This window comes from Pan paniscus, chromosome 20 (genome assembly GCF_029289425.2).
Source record: "Pan paniscus chromosome 20, NHGRI_mPanPan1-v2.0_pri, whole genome shotgun sequence".
NCBI lineage: Eukaryota > Metazoa > Chordata > Mammalia > Primates > Hominidae > Pan > Pan paniscus.
In genome coordinates this window covers 11,875,221-11,897,718 of record NC_073269.2, presented here as the reverse complement: position 1 = coordinate 11,897,718, position 22,498 = coordinate 11,875,221, and the positions used below count along the sequence as shown (strand labels likewise).

At 48.5% G+C, this 22,498-nt stretch overlaps 2 protein-coding genes across 3 annotated transcripts in view; both read left to right on the top strand.

The window, feature by feature from the left end:
• Nucleotides 1-22,498, top strand: part of INSR (insulin receptor) — a 184,803-nt gene that overhangs the window by 60,020 nt on the left and 102,285 nt on the right. The window lies entirely within an intron of this gene.
• LOC100986832 (uncharacterized) lies at nt 8,257-11,132 on the top strand. Its single transcript, XM_008962382.4, is given in 2 exon segments — nt 8,257-10,239; nt 10,242-11,132. Coding segments are annotated over 2 exon segments (681 nt in total). The 5' UTR covers nt 8,257-10,074; the 3' UTR covers nt 10,758-11,132.

Below are 22,498 nucleotides of genomic sequence, written 5' to 3'. Positions count from 1 at the left end.
TTTAAAAATTAATTGGGTGTAGTGGCATGTGCCTGTAGTCCCAGCTACTCAGGAGGCTGAGACGGGAAGATTGCTTGAGCCAGGGAGTTCCAGGCTGCAGTGAGTTATGATCGCACCACTACACTCCAGCCTGGGCAACAAAGAAAGACCCCATTTCCATTTAAAATAATAGGGGCCAGATGCAGTGACTCATGCCTGTAATCCCAGCACTTTGGGAGCCTGAGGTGGGCGGATCATCACGTGAGGTCAGGAGTTTGAGAACAGCCTGCCCAACATAGTGAAACTCCATCTCTACTAAAAATAAAAAAAATTAGCTGGACACCATAGCGCGCCTGTGGTCCCAGCTACTAGGGAGGCTGAGGCAGGAGAATCGCTTGAACCTGGGAGGTGGAGGTTGCAGTGAGCCGAGATTGTGCCACTGCACCACTCCAGCCTGTGTGACAGAATGTGACTTCGTCTCAAAAAAAAAAAAAGTTTCCGTCAATAGAGTTGTGTCTACCAATAACAGATTATCAAAAGTAAAGATTAAACACCAAACAAGTTGGCAACCGCATTCATGGAAGCACTTTTTAGTGGTGATTAAGCACTCAGATAAATTTGAACCTTGATGACAACCCGGAAACAGGTTGTGTATCCATTTTGAGCCTGTTTTCTCACCTGTAAAAGGTAAAATAATAATCCAAGCTTTGTCATGGAGTTACTGTAAGGCTTAACCGAGAGACTGCACGTACAACAGTTAGCACGTAGTAAGCACTCATTTAGAGCCAGAAAATTATAGCTCAGCTTAAGGAAGAAGAAAGCAGTTGAACTTAAACCATATTAAAAATAAATAGTTGTCCATATTTGTTTTGTTAGGAACAAAACATAACACATACACACACACATTTATACCCTGTAGCTTTGTATTACTAGAGAACTTTATTATGAGCCAGAATAAATAGATCTTTCAATATTTGGGAGAGGCCAGGAGCTGTGGCTCACACCTGTAATCCCAGCACTTTGGGAGGGTGAGGCAGGGAGATAGCTTGAGCCTAGGAGTTTGAGCCCAGCCTGGGTGATATAGTGAGACCCCTGTCTCTATAAAATAATAATAATTAACAAATTATTGGTGGCGTGCACCTGCAGTCACAGCTGCTCAGGAGGCTGTGGTGGGAGGATTGCTTGAGCCTAGGAGGTCGAGGCTGCAGTGAGCTATGATCGTGCCACTACACTCCAGCCTGGGCAACAGAGGGAGACCCCCACCTCTTAGAAAAAACAAAAGAAGGCCGGGCATGGTGGCTCAGGCCTGTAATCCCAGCACTTTGGGAGGCCGAGGCGGGCAGATCACGAGGTCAGGAGATCGAGACCATCCTGGCGAACATGGTGAAACCCTGTCTCTACTAAAAATACAAAAAAATTAGCCAGGCGTGGTGGTGGGCGCCTGTAGTCCCAGCTGCTCAGGAGGCTGAGGCAGGAGAATGGCGTGAACCCGGGGGGCAGAGCTTGCAGTGAGCGGAGATCGTGCCACTGCACTCCAGCCTGGGCGACACAGCGAGACTGCGTCTCAAAAAAAAAAAAAAAAAAAAAAGACAGAAAAAGAAAAAACAAAAGACGTTTAGCTTTCCTGGGTGACCCAGTGTTGCAGGGATTGGCCATCCTTGGTGTAAGGCATAGGATGTGCAGGGTAGCAGGACAGCAGAGTGGGCAGTGTGTGGGGTTTCTTTCATTGATAGGGTGGTTCCCAGCACTCGGGGTCAGGGCTTGCTTGTACAAGTTTCTGAAAAGTTGCAGCCATGTTTCATTTCTTTCTCCCCCTACCTGGCACATGCCAGGCCACACAGCATAGTACGATGGTTTGGAACCAGGCTTTACCTGTTAGTAGCCGTGGGGCTCTGGGCAAGTCCACTGGAGTTCTCCGGGATCTGTTTCCTCTTTTGTAAAATGGGAACCAAAAGGTATCACAGGCCAGGCATGGTGGCTCACGCCTGTAATCACAGCACTTTGGGAGGCCGAGGCGGGTGGATCACCTGAGGTCAGGAGTTCAAGACCAGCCTGGCCAACATGGTGAAACCCCGTCTCTATTAAAAATACAAAAATTAGCCAGGTGTGGTGGCTGGTGCCTGTAATCCCAGCTACTCAGGAGGCTGAGGCAGGAGAATCACTTGAACCCAGGAAGCAGAGGTTGCAGTGAGCCGAGATGGCGCCACTGCACTTTAGCCTGGGTGACAGAGGGAGACTGTCTCAAAAAATCAACACCAAAACCAAACCCAACATGTATCACAAGCTCGCTGTGAGGATCAGAGAAGAGGATATGGGAATGATAAACATGGTAGTTACATTGTTGCTAGTATTGTAGTTATATTGCATCTGTACATTGTGACCTATTGTAGCTACTGTTATTTCTTTGATTAAGTTTAGCAACTGAAATTTTTTTTTTTTTGAGACGGAGTCTTGCACTGTTGCCCAGGCTGGAGTGCAGTGGCGGGATCTCGGCTCACTGCAAGCTCCGCCTCCCGGGTTCACGCCATTCTCCTGCCTCAGCCTCCCAAGTAGCTGGGACTACAGGTGCCTGCCACCGCGCCTGGCTGATTTTTTGTACTTTAAGTAGAGACAGGGTTTCATCTTGTTAGCCAGGATGGTCTCGATCTCCTGACCTCGTGATCCACCCTCAGCCTCCCAAAGTGCTGAGATCACAGGCGCGAGCCACTGGGCCCGGCCAACAACTGAAATATTTAACATACAATAAAATGCACATGGCCGGGGTGCAGTGGCTCACGCCTGTAATCCCAACACTTTGACAGGCTGAGGCAGGCAGATCACTTGAGGTCGGGAATTTGAGACCAGCCTGGCCAACTACTGAAAATACAAAAATTAGCCAGACGTGATGGTGCATTCCTGTAATCCCAGCTACTCAGGAGGCTGAGGCAGGAGAATCGCTTAAACCCAGGAGGCGGAGGTTGCAGTGAGCCAAGATCAGGCCATTGTACTCCAGCCGGGGTAACAGAAGGAGACTCTGTCTCAAAATAAATAAAATAAAATAAAACGCACAGATCTGAAGCATTGAGTTCAATGAATTTTGACAAAAATTATATGCACCTGTGTAACCACCACTGAAAACAAAATGGAGGACATTGCCTCATCCCAGCCCTTTCCAGTGAATTCCCAGTACCCCCTGGGAATGAGGTGTTGCAATGATTACTATCACCATTGTTGATTATTATTGTTTAGTTTGGTTTTATTGAAGAAGCGGGTAGAGAAAGAAATAGTTAGCTTCATGCAAAAAGTAGGGCATATGAGAGCCTGAGATATGGCTTAAGAAGAGTATTGTTTGAAAAGTTTGGCTGAGTGTGGTGGCTTATGCCTGTAATCCCAGCACTTCGGGAGGCTGAGGTGGGAGAATTGCTTGAGCTCAGGAGTTCAACAATAGCCTGGGCAACATAGTGAGACTCTGTCTCTATAATTGAAAAAAAAAAAAAAGAGAGAGAAAAGTTTAAGGTATGTTGGCAGGTAGTCCTAGACGGGGTTTACTGCCAGGAGCAGTTAGGATTCAAAGAGCAAAAATTTGAGGGTAAAAGGATGTATGGCAGGTTGTTGGTGGTGGATATATAGCCCCAACATCCAGTCACTTTAAACTCTTATCAAGACAACACAGGGCCAGGTGCCGTGGCTCATGTCTGTAATCCCAGCACAATGGGAGGCCAAGGTGGGCAGATAACTTGTGGTCAGCAGTTCGAGACCAGCCTGACCAACATGGTGAAACCCTGTCTCTACTAAAAATACAAAAATTAGCAGGGTGTGCTGTTGGGGACCTATAATCCCAGCTACTCAGGAGGCTGAGGCAGGAGAATCACTTGAACCTGGGAGGTGGAGGTTGCAGAGAGCAGAGATCACCCCACTGCACTAGAGCCTGGGCGAAAGAGAGAGACTCCATCTCAAAAAAAACAAAAACAAAAAACAACACCAAAAACAAACAAGACAACACAAAGCGTTTGAACGAAAACAGCATTTGCAGATGCAAATTCAGGATCCGAAATTAATTCTTCCCCCCTCTTTGCTGAGCTGCCAGAATGTTCCAAGGAGATCCCTCCTTTCCAGTTTCCTCCGTGGCGCACAGGCTGTGCCGAGTAAGTGGGCAATTGTGAGTTTCTGGAAATCAGTGAGCTGGTGTGGCTCCTGGCTCCTGGCTCTGGCCAAGGGAGTTGGCTTCCCTGTGTCCGTGCCAGGAGGGGAGGCTGGAGGCTTTTAAAGGCTGCAGCTCCGCTGTAGACACGCGCCTCCTTGGCGCTGGCTTTGTTGAAATCCGTCCCTAGATAGTCTCTCTTCTGCACAGACCTCCGAGGTTTTTCCATACTGCAAAGGGCCTTGCTGCAGGAGGAACAGTCTGACCTAATCTCTCCTAGAGGAGGCCTTGAGCTAATTTTTTTTTTTTTTTTTTTTTTTTTTTGAGATGGAGTCTCACTGTCACCCAGGCTGGAGTGCAGTGGTGCAATCTCAGTCCACTGCAATCTCCGCCTCTCGGATTCAAGCGATTCTCCCTGCCTCAGCCTCCCAAGTAGCTGGGATTGCAGATGCCCGCCACCACACCCGGCTAATTTTTGTATTTTTAGTCGAGATGGGGTTTCACCATGTTGGCCAGGCTGGTCTCGAACTCCTGACCTCAGGTGATCCACCTGCCTTGGCCTCCCAAAGTGCTGGGATGACAGGCGTGAAGCACCTCACCCAGCCAAGGTAATATTTCTGAAAGCATGGAGTACCATGCTGTGAGCTAGACACTTGGTGTGGTTTATCCTGTCATCGCCTCAGTGACCTCACCAGGTGGACACTGTTAGGATTCCTAATTTGCAGAGGGAGAAGTTGAGGCTGACAGAAAGGTCAGCACTGTGCTCAAAGTGATCCAGCTGCTACCAAGATGAACTGCAGGCTTTGCTCTGAGCTCACAGCCTGACCTCAGTCTAGAGCTGGGAATCTTTCTCTCCCTCATTGCTACACCTGATCAATTACTGAGTCCCATCCCTTTAACTCCTTACATGGCCTTCAAATCCATCTTCCCTACCTAAGCTGCCCATTCATTGACCTGTGCCTTCTGTCCGTCTGCTAAGAGCAAGGTGCTGTGCGAGCCTCTGAGAAAGTGGCCGAGAACAATATAGATAAAAGTTCTGAGCCGGGTACGGTGACTCATGTCTGTAAACCCAGTGTTTTGGGAGGTTGAGGCAGAAGACTTCCTTGAAGCCAGGAGTTTGAGGCCGGCCTGGACAACATAGCAAGACCCCGTCTTTACAAAAACAAAAACAAACAAACAAAAAAAAAGAAAAAGAAAAATTAGCTGAGCATAGTGGCACTGACTTGTGGTCTCAGCTACTTGGGAGGCTGAGGTGGGAGCATCACTTGACTCCAGGAGTTTGAGGCTGCAGTGAGCCATGACTGTGCCACTGCACTCCAGCCTGGGCAATAGAGCAAGACCCTGTCTCAAAAAAAAAAAAAAAAAAAAGACTGTAAATGTATCCTCCAGAGTAATTCTTCTTTTTCATTTTTCAAAAGCATCCTTGCTTTGTTTATGCTTCCAAAAGTTTAAAAACTGTAGCCAAGTTCCAAGAAAGAAAAAGGGAAGCAAAGGAAAAGGAAAACACAGACCCAGAGGCCCTTTATGGGGTTGATTGTATGTGAAGTCCATAAATTGATGGAGAGAAGGAGCACCTTGGCAGTATTTACTTGTACTCTCCTATGTCATGGATTTCCTCTCCATTTTCCCAAGGGTTCTTTCCTGTTCTTAGAAATGTTTTGTGATTTTGCTTCAGACACAGTTTGTCTACTTCTTGTAAGCATTGTTCTTAGATTGCTGGCTTTATATCTATCACTCCCTTGCTCATCTGCCCATCCATCTATCCATCCATCCATCCATCCATCCATCCATCATCCCTCCATCCATTTGCTCATCTGCCCATTCATCCATCCATCCATCCATCCCTCCATCCACTTGCTCATCTGCCCATCCATCCATCCATCTATCCATTCATCTAGTCCATTCACTACCCACCATCTATTATCCATCCATCCATCCATCCATCCATTCATCCACTCACCCATTCATCCATCATCTATCCATTCACCCATCCATTCATTCAGTCACCCTGCATCCATTCACTCACCCATCCATCCATCCATCCACTCATCCAATCACCCATCCATCCATACATCCACTCATCCATTCATCCATCCATCCATGCACCCACCCAGACGTCCATCCATCCATCCATCCATCCATCTACTCTGCCAACCATCCACACACCTGTCCCTCCATCCCTTCCAACCACTCACCCAGCAATCTTCTCATCCATCTATTCACCTATGCATACATCCACTTATTCATTCATCCATCCTTCCACCCACCCATTCATCCACCCAACCATGTGTCCATTCATCTCTCCATCTCTCCGTGTGTCTATCATCTAATATAAAGGAGATGTTTTGAAGTATTAAAAGTGATTATTTTGTAGCATAGGGGACAGGGATTGTGTTTTCTTTACTTACTGCTGCCTTATTAAATGCTTACTAGTTCTAAAAGCCCTGCAATTGATTCCCTTCAATTTTCCAATTCTATAATTGCAGCATCTGCAGATAGTGATGACTTGTTGCCTTTTGCCAATAATTAGACCAGTTATTGCTGTTAACCTTGTTATGGCAGGAACTTCCAGAACAGTGTTCAGTGACGCAGCTGAATATGGTCAGCCCAGTCTCATTTCTGATTTGAGTGGAATGCCTCAATTGTTTTACTGCAGAGGATAATTATATAATTGTTAATACTCTTGACCTTCCTGTCTTTAGCCTCACTGAGTAAATGGGGTGTGATCATGAAATCTTGATTGTCTCATAGATGCAAGAGACATAAACGACATTTGTCTGTGTATAATGACAGCAGATTTATTTTGCTAAGCTGTTAAGCTGTTAAAATAAGCCTTTAAGCCCCCGCCTCAATTTTCCAGCAGAGTGGAATGTTATTTTGTTGCTTCTGGCCAAGTGTCGATATTCGTTTTAGGGCAGGTCTTCATGGAAAGTCTGCTGGACTATAGGTCTGGATACTTTCCGGACCCTGTGTCATCACTAAAGTTAGAGTGTGTTTCAGAACCACCCTGTACCACAGTGAACAGAGACAAATGGCCTTAGGGAGCAGGACCCATGGGGGCCCTCTGGGGCTGTTTCTTGTGCCCTGAGAGAGGCCCTAGATTTGGGACAGTCTGATTTACCTCCCCCGGCTTTTTTTTTTTCTGGGTGATGCTACCCTGGTTTCTGTGTTGAAATATGACCCTAGTGTGAAGGTCGCGGTCTCAGACCATCTTGTTTCTGGTATGTTAAGAAACAGAAAAACACCTTTTAGGACACAATGTTAACCATTGAGGATACATATCAGTGTTCTGGAAAAACAAAAACAAAAACAAAACAATCTGTACCGCGACTGTGGTTTTCATCAGGGTGGGCTGCCTTTCCGATCCATAACCCTGTGTGGCTTGATGGAGAACATGTTTTGTAACTTGCAAGGGCATCTGCAATAGCCGCTGGTCCTCTTGGTGAAAGGGGAGGGCCCACATTATGTCTAAGCTGGCTGGAGTCGATGCAAAACTCTCACATGCTTTGGAAAAAGCACGTGATCTTTCGACGAGAATGCAAATGTTGACCGGGTGCAGTGGCTCATGCCTGTATTTGCAGCATTTGGGGAGACTGAGGCAAGCGGATCGCTTGAGTCCAGAAGTTTGAGACCAGCCTGGGCAACTTGGTGAAACCCCATCTCTACAAAAAATACAAAAATTAACCAGGTGTGGTAGTGCATGCCTGTAGTCCCAGCTACTTGAGAGGCTGAGTTGAGAGGATTGCTTGAGCTCAGGAGGTTGAGGCTGTGGTGAGCTGTGATCACGCCACTGCACTCCAGCCTGGGCAACAGAGCCAGACCCTGTCTTTAAAAAAAAAAAGAATGCAAATGTTTGCTTGATTATTCAGCTGGTATTTGACACACAGTTCTTTGTTCCAGAGGGACTGTCCAGCAACAAATAGTGAATTCGTTAATTTTTCACACCAAACCTATTGAAAATAACCAGAAAAGGTATATGCTGGAAAACTCAGTGTTCTAGAAACATTCATGTTTGCCATCCCAAGAGCAAAAGTCATGGAATGCCTGATGCTTAGTGTTAAGAGGAAGGAATTCCACACAGCCTGTGGCTAGCTTTTCTTATTTCATTGGTGTCCAAGACAAGATTTGAACTGTTTACTAAAGGAAATTAGCATCATAAGTCTCCTCTGGCATATATTTCCAGCATCCAAGTGGAGCTGCTGAGATCTTGCTCAAGAGTAGCAAAATTGGCAGGAGGAGGAGGGCATTAGTTTTTACATCAGCTTAAAGAATTTTTTTTATCAGCCATTTTTGCAATTTGGAAACCTGTTTGGAGTAGGGGTATATGGAGACGAAATTGGGCTGTTTCTAGGATTCACCTCCTCCTTCAGGCATTTTTTTTTTGGAAACAGGGTCTGGCTCTGTTGCCCAGGCTGGTGTGCAGTGGTGTGATCATGGCTTACTGTAGCCTTGACCTCTTGGGCTCAAGCAATCCTCCCACTTCAGCTTCCCAAGTAGCTGGGACCACAGGTGTACACCATCGCACCTGGCTAATTTTTATATATTTTTTGTAGAGATGGGGTCTCACTATGTTGCCAGGGATGGTCTTGACCTCTCAGGCTCAAGCAACTCTCCTGCCTCGGCCTCCCAAATTGCTGGGATTACAAGCAGGAGCCACTGCAGTTGGTACTTAGAGTTGTTTTTTTTTTTTTTTCCCTTAAGACGGAGTCTCACTCTGTTGCCAGGCTGGAGTGCAGTGGTGCGATCTTGGCTCACTGCAACCTCCACCTCCTAGGTTCAAACCATTCTCCTGCCTCAGCCTCCTGAGTAGCTGGGACTACAGGCACATGCCACCACGCCCAGCTAATTTTTTTTTTGTATTTTTAGTAGAGATATGGTTTCACCATGTTGGCCAGGATGGTCTCGATCTCTTGACCTCGTGATCCTCCCGCCTCGGCCTCCCAAAGTGCTGGGATTACAGGCGTGAGGCACCATGCCTGGCCGATCCTCAGACATTTTTAATTTTCCTTTTTCAGTGTTACAGCCAGCCATTTGAAAAATGAGACTTCCCCCTAACCTTGTGTCAAACTCAGAGACGTTGTCATCTTGGCTTTGATGTGGTGGAGGAGAGGGGCTTCTCATTCCGGGACGGGGTTTCTCCACCTGGGGCCTGCGGACACTGGGGCTGGATTGTTCTCTGGGGTGGGGCTGTCCTGGGCACTGAGGGTGCTAGCAGCATCCCTGGTTTCCACCCACTCCATGCCAGGAGTGCCGCCCCCGAGGCATGGCAAACACAAATGTCTCCAGACACTGCCAGGTGTCTCCTGGTGGGCAGAATCGCCTCCATTTGAGGACCCCTGGACCAGGGTGCTGGAATGGGGGTGAGGGGCACTCTGCAATTATTCTCTGCTCTTTTTTTGAGGGGGGGAAATGGAAACCAAGAGCCCATCATCAGCCTCGTGGCTCTGTGGTTTGACACTGCCATGCTACCGACAAAAACCATGTCCCTAGACTTGGGGGACCAAGGAATCTGGAGGAATATGATGATAGTCATTTAATGAAGGTGGGTTTATGTATTACTCAAGTGCTGGGCTGGGGAGTCAGGACATAGCCACAGGGAAGAAAACAGAAAGGTCCTTCCCTCTTGGAAGCCCCTCTTGAAACACCTAATTGGTGACATGGTACACCGGAGAATCAGAGAGTGTCACTCAAGCATTTTGGCTTGGTGGTGGGGCGGGGGTGGCGGGTCAGGCACTCAAGCACTCCTAAGCTGATCTGGAGAAAGTGTCGGCGAAGGGGAACATTAGCGTTTCTCCCTGAGGAATCATCTTACACCCATAATGGCAACTGGCCCACAGTAACACTGATGGAGCAAGTGTCTTCTTGTGGCTCGGCCGCTCAATAGCTGTGTGACCATGGGCAGGTTACTGAACCTCTCTGTGCCTCAGTCTTCTCCTCTGTAAAAAGGTAACATCTAGGATTGTTGGGGGAAATAAATGGTTAATAATTGGAATAGTGCTGGGTGCATAGGAAACTCTAAGTGTTACACAGCATGTGGCCACAACCTCCCCTCTCCCCTCCTCCCTCCTCTTTGCTGCTGCCCTGCTGCCTTAATGGGATACTCCCCTCTCTGTCTCTGTCTGTCTGTCTGTCTGTCTGTCTCTCTCTCTCATCCCCTTTTCTTTCCTCTGTTCCCCCACCCCCACCTCTGATGCAGTTTGGACCAAGTTTTCTTCAGCCAGCTAATTTAGAGACGAGAACCTGGATATTTATTGGGCATTTGGGGGACTTCCTTACAGCCCTAGGTCTCTGTGAAAAGGGCCCTGGATTATCTCTGCAAAAGCCCACCTGCTATTGGTTAGCCAGGACTGTCTCCACTTTCAGACACCAGCTTCATCCAAACACTCTTTGCTGTATTTATAACCACGGTGCATTTCCTCGGGATGCACATCTTACGGCTTCTTGGCCCCTTCGCCCAGGGTGCACTGCCTGGACCATCGCCCTCCGGCAGAGACAGTGTCTTTCTTTGTATGTTCTCCTTCCTCTGGTCGAGATGTGGCTTGGTCACCTGGAGTGGGGCCGTCGGCAAGTCGCCTGGGCTTCGTGGAGGCTCGCTGCCCCCATGGCGGAAAGCTCGGCCACACAGCCTGATGTCTCGACACCTTTGAGCTGCCCATGAATGGGTTTTCAGAGCTTCCCGTGTTTACTTCGCTGCACGCCTCTGTTTGTGCTCTGGGGAAATTCTTGGCAGAGGAAAAGCCAATTGGAAAACAGCCCTGCTTGGTGTCAGGGCTTGAGGTTGAGGCAGAAAGACTGAAACGGAGATTTGCATGAGCTGGTTTGCGCATGTCACAAGACTTTGTCTTTAAAAAAAACAAAAATTGGCCTGGTGTGGTAGCTCGCTCCTGTAATCCCAGCACTTTGGGAGGCTGAGGCAGGCGGATCACGAGGTCAAGAGATCGAGACCATCCTGGCCAACGTGGTGAAACCCCGTCTCTACTAAAAATACAAAAATTAGCTGGGTGTGGTGGTGTACGCCTGTAGTCCCAGCTACTGGAGGCTGAGGTAGGAGAATGGCTTGAACCCAAGAGGCAGAGGTTGCAGTGAGCCGAGATCGTGCCACTGCACTCCAGCCTGGGTGGCAGAGCGAGACTGGTCTCAAAAAAAAAAAAAAAATTTTTTTTTTGTTCCAGTCTATTCTGGTGGCTTAGAGGAGGGAAGATGGGAAATTTTGGGTTTAATAGAGTAATATCCATCAGGTTGAGGGCTTTGAAGCACCTGGGAACATCCATAAGTCACTACTGAGCACCAGCTGTATACAGTTATTGAGCATGTATTGTCTCCCAGGCACATGATCCTCACAACAATCTTTTCACAGAGCTAGGATTTGAACCCACAGTCTCTCTGGCTTCAGAACCCTAGCTTTTCCTGCTATACTCTGCCTTACAGAGGAAGGGAACTTTTGTACTGGGTTTTGAAGGGTGAATAGGAGTTCAATGAAGAAGCAGCACATTCTGTGCTAAACTTGGCTTCCTGATCCTCCTAGAATTGGCCAGAAGCCAATATCTGGAGGCCAAAATTGGGTCACTAGGGTGACCAACTCATCACAGGGCCCTGGATTATCTCTGCAAAAGCCCACCTGCTACTGGTTAGCCAGGACCATCACAGTGTGCCCAGGTAACCCTGCGTTTCACCCCAAAGCAGAATTTTACACCAGAGCCTGGACACCAGTTGAATTTTCTTTAACTCATTTCTGTCAATGGTTACCTCCAAAAATGCTCCCTTGTGTCTTTATGCTGGGCTTCTTTCTCTAGATACTTCCATTTCTTGGTTTGGATGAAAATCAAATGAGGTAATTAATGCTTGTGACATGTAAAGTGTAGTGAGTGGCACATGGTAACCTCTTTAGTTTTAGCCAGTTGTTTTTTTTTGTTTGTTTGTCTTTGAGACAGAGTCTCACTCTGTCACCCACGCTGGAGTGCAGTGGCGCAGTCTCAGCTCACTGCAACCTCTGCCTCCCAGGTTCAAGCAATTCTCCTGCCTCAGCCTCCCGAGTAGCTGGGATTACAGGTGCACGCCACCACACTGGGCTAATTTTTGTATTGTTAGTAGAGATGGTGTTTTGCCATGCTGGCCAGGCTGGTCTCAAACTCCTGACCTCAGGTGATCCGCCCTCCTTAGTCTCCCAAAGTGCTGGCATTACAGGCATGAGCCACAGTGCCCAGACAGTTTTAGCCAGTTTTTCACTGGCCTCCCTCTTTGCCTTTTTTGCAAGGGAGCTGGCCTCCCTGTCCCTGGAGTAAGCAGACTTCCTTATACCTATAGCTTCCTCTAAGGAAGCGTAGTTACCTACAGCCTGGCCCTCCCCAAGGACATAGCTGTTTCCTCCACCAAGAGCAAGGAGTGGACATAATCACTGCCAAATAGGGAAGCCAGGCTGGACACCGTGGCTCATGCCTGTAATCTCAGCACTTTGGGAGGCCGAGGTGGGAGGATCGCTTGAGGCTAGGGATTCAAGACCAACCTGGGCAATGTAGCAAGACCCTGTCTCTAAACAAATAAAAAAATTAGCCAGCTGTGGTGGCCCATGGCTGTAGTCCCAGCTACTCCGGAGGCTGAAGCAGGAGGATTGCTCGACCCCAGGAGTTTGATGCTGCAGTGAGCTACAGTCACACCACTGAACACCAGCCAGGACAACAGAGCAAGACCCTGTCTCTTAAAAAAACAAAAAATAAGGAAGCCAGATGGGTGCTGGGAGTAGGGGACACATGTCAAAAGTCAGACCTCTATCTGAGTAAGGAAACAGGTTCAGAGTTAGGATTAAAGACCAAGACAGCTTGAGGTCATCAGAGGCCAGGAATTTCCATACAGGCTGCGGTCCAAAGTGCCAAGCTGGGCTAGATAGATGTTGGGGAAGAGTCTCTGTCGCCCTCTTTCCTTCCCTGTTAATGCTATCAGCTGAGCATGGGTCACTCCTGATTTTTTTTTTTTTTTTTTTTTTTTTACCGAGGACATAGGCTCAGAGTGTCTTCTAGCTTTCAACCCACCCCAGACTCTGACTTAGCCTTTCCCAAATGGTGCTGTGCAGAAAAATGGAAAAATTGCTAGGAGGATCATGTGCCTGGTGGATAGTACATGCTTGATAGCTGTAAACAGTTGGTGCTCAATATATCGTGGCTTGTGGATCTTCCCAGCTGCTTCAGAACCCCAAGCCTGCTGTATAATTGTACTTGATCCCGACAACAGCCCTGCCAGATGGGTGTTACTCTGATTCCTGTGTCCTGGTAAGTGGATGGGGGGCCTGGAGTAGCTGAATTGCCTAGAGAAGGGGACATAGCTAGAAAGGAGAAGTTGAAACCCAGTGTGATGCCAGAGTCCATGCAAACTTTATCCTGAAAGGAGGGATCTCTTTTTTTTTTTTTTTCTGAGATGGAATCTCACTCTGTAGCCCAGGCTGGAGTGCAGTGGTGTGATCTCGGCTCACTGCAACCTCCGCCTCTCAGGTTCAAGCGATTCTCCTGCCTCAGCGTCCCAAGTAGCTGGGATTACAGACGTGTGCCACCACAACCGGCTCATTTTTGTGTTTTTAGTAGGGACGGGGTTTCGCCGTGCTGGCCAGGCTGGTCTCGAACTCCTGACCTCAGGTGATCCGCCCGCCTCGGCCTCCCAAAGTGCTGGGATTACAGGCGTGAGCCACTGCGCCCAGCCTTCTTCTTCTTCTTCTTTCTTCTTCTTGTTCCTCCTCCTCTTCTTCTTCTTCTTCCTTTTTTTTGACAGAGTCTCACTCTATTGCCCAGGCTGGAGTGCAGTGGCACGATCTCAGCTCACTGCAACCTCTGCCTCCTGGGTTCAAGAGATTCTCCCACTTCAGCCTCCCGAGTAGCTGGGATTACAGGTGCGCAACACCACAGCCGGTTAATTTTTGTGTTTTTGGTAGAAACGGGGTCTCGCCACGTTGGCCAGGTTAGTCTCAAACTCCTCACCTCAAGTGATCCGCCCGCCTCAGCCTCCCAAAGTGCTGGGATTACAGGCTTGAGCCACTGCGCCCGGCCTGGTGAAGACCTTCTTGCTGATGGGGACTCTGCAGAGTCCTGACAGGGAGCAGGGCATCACATGGCGAAGGAGCTGAGAGTGTCAGCTCAGGTCTCTCTTCCTCTTCTTATAAAACCACCAGTCCCACTCCTAAGATAAACCATTAATCCATGAATGGATTAATCCACTTATGAGGACACAGCCCTTTTAATCACCTCTGAAAGGCCCCACCTCTCAATGCTGCCACATGAGGAATTACATTTCAACATGAGTTTTGGAGGGGACAAATATTCAAATCATACTATTATGTTACCAGTAAAATTTAAAATATAGGAATAATAATGGCTGATGTGTGGCAGACTTACCAAATACTGTACCCTGTGCTAAGTGTTTTATATCTATTATTTTATTTAATTTTCTTGGTCACTGCATAACATATGCTCTGTTAGTCCCAGTTTTTCGAATGGGCATAACAAGACGGAACCTACCTAGAGTTGGCACAAGTTGTAAAAATAGGATTCGTGGCCAGGCACGGTGGCTCACACTTGTAATTCCAGCACTTTAGGAGGCCAAGGCGGGAGGATCACCTGAGGTCAGGAGTTCGAGACCAGCCTGGCCAACATGGTGAAACCCTGTCTCTACTTAAAATACAAAAATTAGCCAGGTGTGGTGGCGCGCCTGTAGCCCCAGCTCCTCGGGAAACTGAGGCAGGAGACTCGTTTGAACCCGGGAGGCGGAGGTTGCAGTGAGCCAAGATCGCGCCACTGCACTCCAGCCTGGGCGACAGAGCGAGACTCCATCTCAAAAATAAAATAAAACAAAAAAATAGGATTCACTTTTGCCACCAACTTGAAAAGGAGGCAAACACAAGATTACTCATCTCTGGAGAGGAGGCATTCAGATTTGCCTACGCAGCATTCCTGGAGAGAGAACCAGATTTTGCATGGGTTAGAATCAGATTTTGCTTGGGAAGCCACTCAGACCTCATTGTGTGGACTCTATTCCCAGAGCCAGCTTCCTTTATTCCTTCAGACTGTTATGATTGGCTCAGGGGAAGGCACATGACTCAGACTGGGCCAATCAGCTTTCTTAATTCCTCCAGCCTCCATGATTGGTTCAGGGGTGGGCATGTGACCCCAGAAGGTTCCATAAGATTTAGTTCTGGGACTTTGGTGGGAGTAATAGAAAGAGAGATTTTTCCTTGCTAAATCTTCCTTGCTGTGAAGCTATAATCCAGATGCCACCATGTAGAGACCACCTGTCTCAGACTTCTGACACCATAGAAGGAAGCAGGACTGCGAAAAGGAAAGGGAGAGAGATGGGGTCCCCATGACATCATTTGACATCTGGATCTAGCTGTACCTGAAAGTGTCCTTGTCCTATGACTTGTTAGTTAAGTGAGCCAGCAATCGTTCTTTTCTTTTTTTTCATTTTCTTTCTTTCCCTTCCTTCCCTCCTTCCTTTCCTTTCTTTTCCTTTCCCTCCCTCCTTCCCTCCCTCCCTCTCTTCCTTCTCTCTCTCTTCCCTCCCTTCCTTCCTTCCTTCTCTCTCCCCCTTCCCTCCCTCCCTTCCCTCCTTCTTTCCTTCCTTCCCTCCCTCCCTCCTTCCTTCCCTCCCTCCCTCCCTTTTCTCTCTCTCTCTCTCTCTCTTTCTCTCTGTATAACTGAGCTTTCTATTCTCACAAACTGAGAGAGGTCTTGCTAATCCAAGGCATGACAATCAGAGCAACATGTGAAGCCCAAAGAGCTGCAGAACTCCCCTCCATGGCTTCCAGCCCTGGGGGTGGTCCTTGGAAGTAACTGGAGCCCGGAGCTTCAGAGGCCAGTGTGGAGGTTGGAAAGGTTGTGGTCAGGAGAGAGTAATATATCTGGTCCCTGCAACAGACACCCCTGCAGTTTTATCCTAATCCTGGGTAATTTCCCCAGGTCCTGGGAAGCCTAACAAAGCCCCTACTCAGATGTTGGATTGCAAGTCCTTTTTATTTGTTTCTTTTTAAAATCCACTTTAAATATGTCTGAAAACCACACACAGAGTGACTGCTGCACAGAAGAGCGAATGGTTCATGCCTTCTTCTTTGCTGCCACCAACAAGCCAGTTACCTACTTCTCTGACATGGGATCCTTGGCTGGAGCTCACTGGCTGCCTTCCTGCCACCTCTAAGCCTCGGCACTTGCCGTTCCCTCTACCTACATGCTTTTCCCCGTGATCCTTCCTCATATGATTTCCTCAGATTATCTTTGCTCAAACAACAGGCAAGGGCTGGGCCTTAATCTCACACCTGTAATCTCAGCACTTTGGGAGGTCAAGGCAGGTGGATCACCTGGGGTCAGGAGTTGCAGACCAGCCTGGCCAACATGGCGAAACCCCATCTGTACAAAAAATTTAGCCAGATGTGGTCGCAGGTGCCTCTAATCCCAGGCATTTGGGTGGCTGAGGCAGGAGAATCACTTAAACCCAGGAGGCGGAGGTTACAGTGAGCCGAGATCATGCCACTGCACTCCAGTCTGGGCAACAGAGCGAGACTCCGTTTCATAAAAACAAAAAACAAACAAACAAACAGAAAAAACCAACAAAACAAAAAACAAGAGGCAAGAAGTTCAGTGTGCAGAATCTCTGAGAAAAACCCATGGTTGTTAACCCCAGGTCTGCCCCTTTTGAGCAGGGTGACGTTAGGCAACTGATTTGATTTCTCTTAGATGAAATTTCCTCACTCCCTGCTTATTCAACCGCAGTACTGAGGACATTTGGAGCTGGATTCTCTCTCTGGTGGCGGCTGTCCTGGGCACTTTAGGGTGTTTAGTAGCATCCCTGGCCTCCCCCCACTAGATACCAGTAGCACTCCCACCCCACACTGGTTGCAACAACCAGAAATGTCTCCAAGATACTTCCACGTGACCCCCGGGGGGTCAGAATTTCTCCCCTTCCCCCTGTGTTTTCCTATGGAGGTGGAACGTGTTTATTTCTTTGCTCACCGTTTTGCAATCTCTCTTCCCCCACCACAAGGCAGGGACTCTTCTATCTCCATCACCATCCCATCCTCCGACAGTGGAGACAGCTCTGGGGACTCTTCTGAGCAACAGATTCTTGGGTGCCACGTTCTGTTCCATTCCTGGGGATTTATCTCTTTACTGAGTGATGGGTACATGAGAACTTTCTGTGTCACCCTTGCAACTTTTCTGTTTTGTTTTTACAAAAGAAAAAAAAAGAAGGCCGGGCGTGGTGGCTCACGCCTGTAATCCCAGCACTTTGGGAGGCCAAGGCGGGTGGATCACGAGGTCAGGAGATCGAGACCATCCTGGCTAACATGGTGAAACCCCGTCTCTACTAAAAATACAAAAAATTAGCCAGGTGTGGTGGTGGGCACCTGTAGTCCCACCTACTTGGGAGGCTGAGGCAGGAGAATGGCGTGAACCCGGGAGGCGGAGCTTGCGGTGAGCCAAGATCGTGCCCACTGCACTCCAGCCTGGGAGACAGAGCGAGACTCCGTCTCAAAAAAGAAAAAAGATATCACTCGATGACTGCTACTGAAACATTCTGTGGCTGGGAGAGGAAAATACCAGAAAGGGTGAATGTGGTCGGTTGAATGATGCCTCTCCCTTCCCCCAGAGATGCCCACATCGTAATCCCTGTCACCTGTGAATTTGGTACCTCCCTTGGCACAAGGCTCTTTGCAGATGTGATTAAGTTGAGGATCTTGAGACAGGGGGATGATCCTAGATTATCTGGTGCACCAGATGCCATCACAGGGATCCTTTTCAAGGAAAGAGGGAGGCAAGAGATTGAAATGCTACGGCCAAGAAAAAGGGGCTGCCTTAAAAGCTGGATTCTCTCTGGAGCCTCCAGAAGGAACCAACCTTTGTAACATCTTGATTTTAGCCCTGTAAGACTCATTTTGGGCTTTTCACCACCAAAACTGTAAGAAAATAGGCAGGCCATGATGGTTCATGCCTGTAATGCCAGGACTTTGGGAGGCCAAGGTGGGACGATTTCTTGAGGCTAGGAGTTTGAGACCAGTCTGGGCAACATAGCAAGACCCCATCTCTACAAAAAAAAAAAAAAAAAGAAGAAAAATTAGCTGGGCTTGGTGGCACACATCTATATTCCCAGCTACTTGGGAGGTTGAGGTGGGAGGATTGCTTGAGCCCAGGAGTTCGAGGCTGCAGTGAGCCATGATTGCACCATTGCACTCCAGCCTAGGCAACAGAGTAAGATCCCGATGCAAGAGAAAATAATAAATGTATGTCGTTTTACATTTGTGGGCATTTGTGACAGCAGCAATGGGAAATGGATACAGTGAGAAACCCAGCATCTGGGCCTGGAAACCCCCTCTGGGCGGGTCTCTAGCCAGGGGCCAACAGGAGTCAGAGCAGGGGCTTGGTGAGAGGTGGATACGGGGCCCCAGCATCCTGATGGCCTTGCTGTGGCGTCTGGGGACACCTGCAGTGGCTCCATTACACCGTGGCAATTTGTTCCTTCCCAGACCCCCTGGATACAAGGGGCCTGCACTTTCGAACCCAGAGCCCAGGGACATCCCCCGTGGTTCCCTGTTACCCTCTGGATGTCTGTCCTGCTACTATGCACCTCTCCCCAACTCCTGGTACACAGTGGGAGTTCAGGGGCCATCTCATTTGTACCGCATAACATCACGGAGGTCCAAGACGCCATGTAATATTCTGTTTAGGATTTCAGAGGCACGGTCAGTTACATCCATCTTCTTTTTGTCTTTGAGACAGAGTCTTGCTCTGTCACCCAGGCTGGAGTGCAATGCCACGATCTCAGCTCACTGCAACCTCTGCCTCCTGGGTTTAAGCGATTCTCTTGACTCAGCCTCCCAAGTAGCTGGGATTACAGGTGCACGCCACCACACCTGGCTAATTTTTTTGTACTTTTAGTAGAGACGGGGTTTCACCATGTTGGTCAGGCTGATCTAGAACTCCTGACCTCAGGTGATCCACTCACCTTGGCCTCCCAAAGTGCTGGGATTACAGGCGTGAGCCACCGTGCCCAGCCTGCTTCCATCTTCTTAGCCACTTTTCCCTCAGGTGAGACCATGAGATTAGGAACCTGTTTCAATTCCCATCGGAATTTCCCAACAGAGCTGGGGCTTTGTGATTCGAATATGTTCAGAGAAGGAAGCAGAAGGAAGCAGAAATGAAGGATGTTATCAGAAAAGGAAACTCAGGGTTGGGTGTGGTGGCTCACGCCTGTAATCCCAGCACTTTGGGAGGCCAAGGTGAGTGGATCACCTGAGGTCAGGAGTTTGAGACCAGCCAGGCCAACATGGTAAAACCCTGTCTCTACTAAAAATTACAAAAATTAGCCAGGCGTGGTGGCATGCGCCTGTAATCCAAGCTACTCGGGAGACTGAGGCAGGAGAATCACTTGAACCCGGGAGGCGAAGGTTGCAGTGAGCCAAGATCATGCCACTGCACTCCAGCCTGGGTGACAGAGCAAGACTCCATCTCAAAAAATAAATAAATAAATAAATAAATAAAGGAAAAGGAAGCTCGGTAGTTTTTAGGGGCTGCTGGCATTTCCAAGCTTTAGGCATTTTGCTTTGAGTCTTTTTCTGTCTTTCGAGTCATCCTGAAGTGGAACCGAGAGAGGACTGAGTGGGTGGAGGGGGTGGTGGTGGGGACGGCTGTCTGCTCTGCTGGAATTGAGAGTCTGGGAGATCATTGTGGTGTTTTTGGAGTGATTCTTAACCCCAGATATAGACAGTGACACAAGGGGCATAAATACGAGGAACAGTGACCTTCCCTGGTGTCCTTGTTTGAAGCATTTGACCATCTGGGCAAGGCCTGGGAGTGTCTGAACTGGCTGGTGCTTCCATGAACAAGCACAGACTCAGAGCCCATGGTCCTGGGTTCGAATCCTAGTTCTTCCACTTCTTTGCTGTGTGACCTTTGTCTACAAAACATAAAAATTTAGCCAGGCACAGTGGCGTGTGCCTGTAGCCCCAGCTACTCGGGAGGCTGAGGCAGGAAGATCCATTGAGCCCAGGGGTCGAGGCTGCAGTGAGCTATGATTGCACCACTGCACTCCAGCCTGGGCAACAGAACCAGACCCTGAAGAAAGAAAGAAGCTGGGAAGACAGGGAAGAAGGAAGGAGTAAAGGAGGGAGGGAGAGGGGAAGGAAGGAAGAAAAAAAAAGGGAGGGAACAAGGAAGGAAGGAAGGAGGTGGGGACAGAGGGAAGAAGGAAGGAAGAAGGGAGGGAAGGAGGGAGAGAGGGAAGGAAGGAAAGGAAGGGAGGGGAGGAAGGAAGGAAAAGGAGGGGGGAGGAAGGAGGGAGGGGAGGAAGGAAGGAAAAGGAGTGGGGGGAAGGAGGGAGGGAGGGAGGGAAGAAAAAAAGGGAAGGGAAGGAACTTTGGAACTACTGAACATCTCTTTTTCCTCATCTATAAAAAGAGGGATAAGTCATCATCATATCTTCCTCTATGGTCATTGAGTGGATGAAGTAAGACAGCATTTGCAAATCCCCTAATGCATACCTGGCCCCTGATTTTGTTCCTTGGGCTGCAGCGATGATAGAGGTTTAAAACCTCCAAACGCTGTGTTGAAATCTCTCACGTGGACAACCAGCCCACCAGCAGAGAATGTCATTTTTCCATCCTGAGTAAACAGGGTAGAGAAGAATGAGGACCTCAGGCCAGGTTAGAGAGACCTCGCTTGGTGACCTTGGGAAGGCTTTTAACTTTTAACTTTAATGCTAACATCTGGTTCCCTCCAGTTAGGCAGTCGGCGGCCCAGCCGTCTTGTCTTGAAGTTTCTGTTGCCTTCCATCATGGGTTTATTTGTTCAGCAAATGTTTATGGAGGGCCAGCACAGGGGGGAATAAGAACTAGAGTTCTGGGAGGACGTGTGAAGAAACAAGTTCCGAGCCCCAGGGAGGAAAGAGGTCATTGCCTCCCTCCGGGGAAAATGTCTCTTCTCATACCTGGTTCACTTCTTAAATGGAATTTCCCCCTTCAGATGAGTAAGGCATTTAATCACAAAGAGAAAACACCTTCATCACATAGCCATCCTTAAAAGGCATTTATTGTGAAGCTGGTTCATAGACTTCTCACCCAGGTTGCTAACAGCCAACCTGTCTGGGTTTTGGGAAGTTAAAGTGTCTGTATCCCATTTCCTTTTTTTTTTTTTTTTTTTTTTTTGAGACAAAGTCTTGCCCTGGCACCTAGCCTGGAGTGCAATGGCACGATCTCTGCTCACTGAAACCTCTGCCTCCCGGGTTCAAGCGATTCTCCTGCCTCAGCCCTCCCGAGTAGCTGAGATTGCAGGCGTGCACCACCACACCTGGCTAATTTTTTGTATCTTTACTAGCGACGGGGTTTCACCATGTTGGTCAGGCTGGTCTCAAACTCCTGACTTCGTGACTCACCCACCTCAGCCTCCCAAAGGGCTGGGATGACAGGCGTGAGCCACTGTGCCCAGCCAGTTCTGACTTTTTAACTTGTGATTTGACTTTTCCTGTCTGAAGTCTTTCTCTGCTTGACGTGAGTTGTTGAAAGTGTTGCTTTTCTTTGTAGACAATTAGAGGCGCCCATCCACTGGGCTATGGACAATAATACTTTGAAGATGTGCAAATGATTTGCAACCTTTGTTGCATAAATTATCCCTCTGAGACGCTGTTTGGCTTGATAAATAAAGGACCTGCAAGAGAGAATTTATCTTGAGCATTCCTTGGGGGAGAGAAGCAAAGGGGAAGTGAATGCTGCATAATAATTCTTTGCATACTTTATGGAGGGTGGGTTCCTGCAGTGCCCTGTAGTGTTTTTCGTTTTTTTTTTTTTTTTTTTTTTTTTTTGAGATGGAGTCGCTCTGTAGCCCAGGCTGGAGTGCAATGGTGCGATCTTGGCTCACTGCAACCTCCGCCTCCCGGGTTCAAGCGATTCTCCTGCCTCAGCCTGCCAAGTAGCTGGGACTACAGATGTGCTCCACCACGCCCAGCTAATTTTTGTATTTTTAGTAGAGATGGGGTTTCACCATGTCGGCCAGGATGGTCTCGATCTCCTGACCTCGTGATCCACCCACTTCGGCCTCCCAAAGTGCTGGGATTACAGGCGTGAGCCACCGTGCCCGGCCCCCTGTAGTGGTTTAAAGCATCTTCACTGTTATTCTAAGCCTCACATTTTAAACAGAGCTGAAAAAGGACTCTAATTGCTGGCCTGGGATCCTTGTGTGCTGTAGGAATTCACTGAGGGGGCGGGGCTGAAGAGGGCTGCTAGAGGGTGGTACAGAAGCAGATGGAACTTTCTCTCTGGCTGGACACAGTAGCTCACACCTGTAATCCCAGCATTTTGGGAGGCTGAGGTTGGTGGATCACCTGAGGTCAGGAGTTCGAGACCAGCCTGGCCAACATGGTGAAGCCCCGTCTCTACTAAAA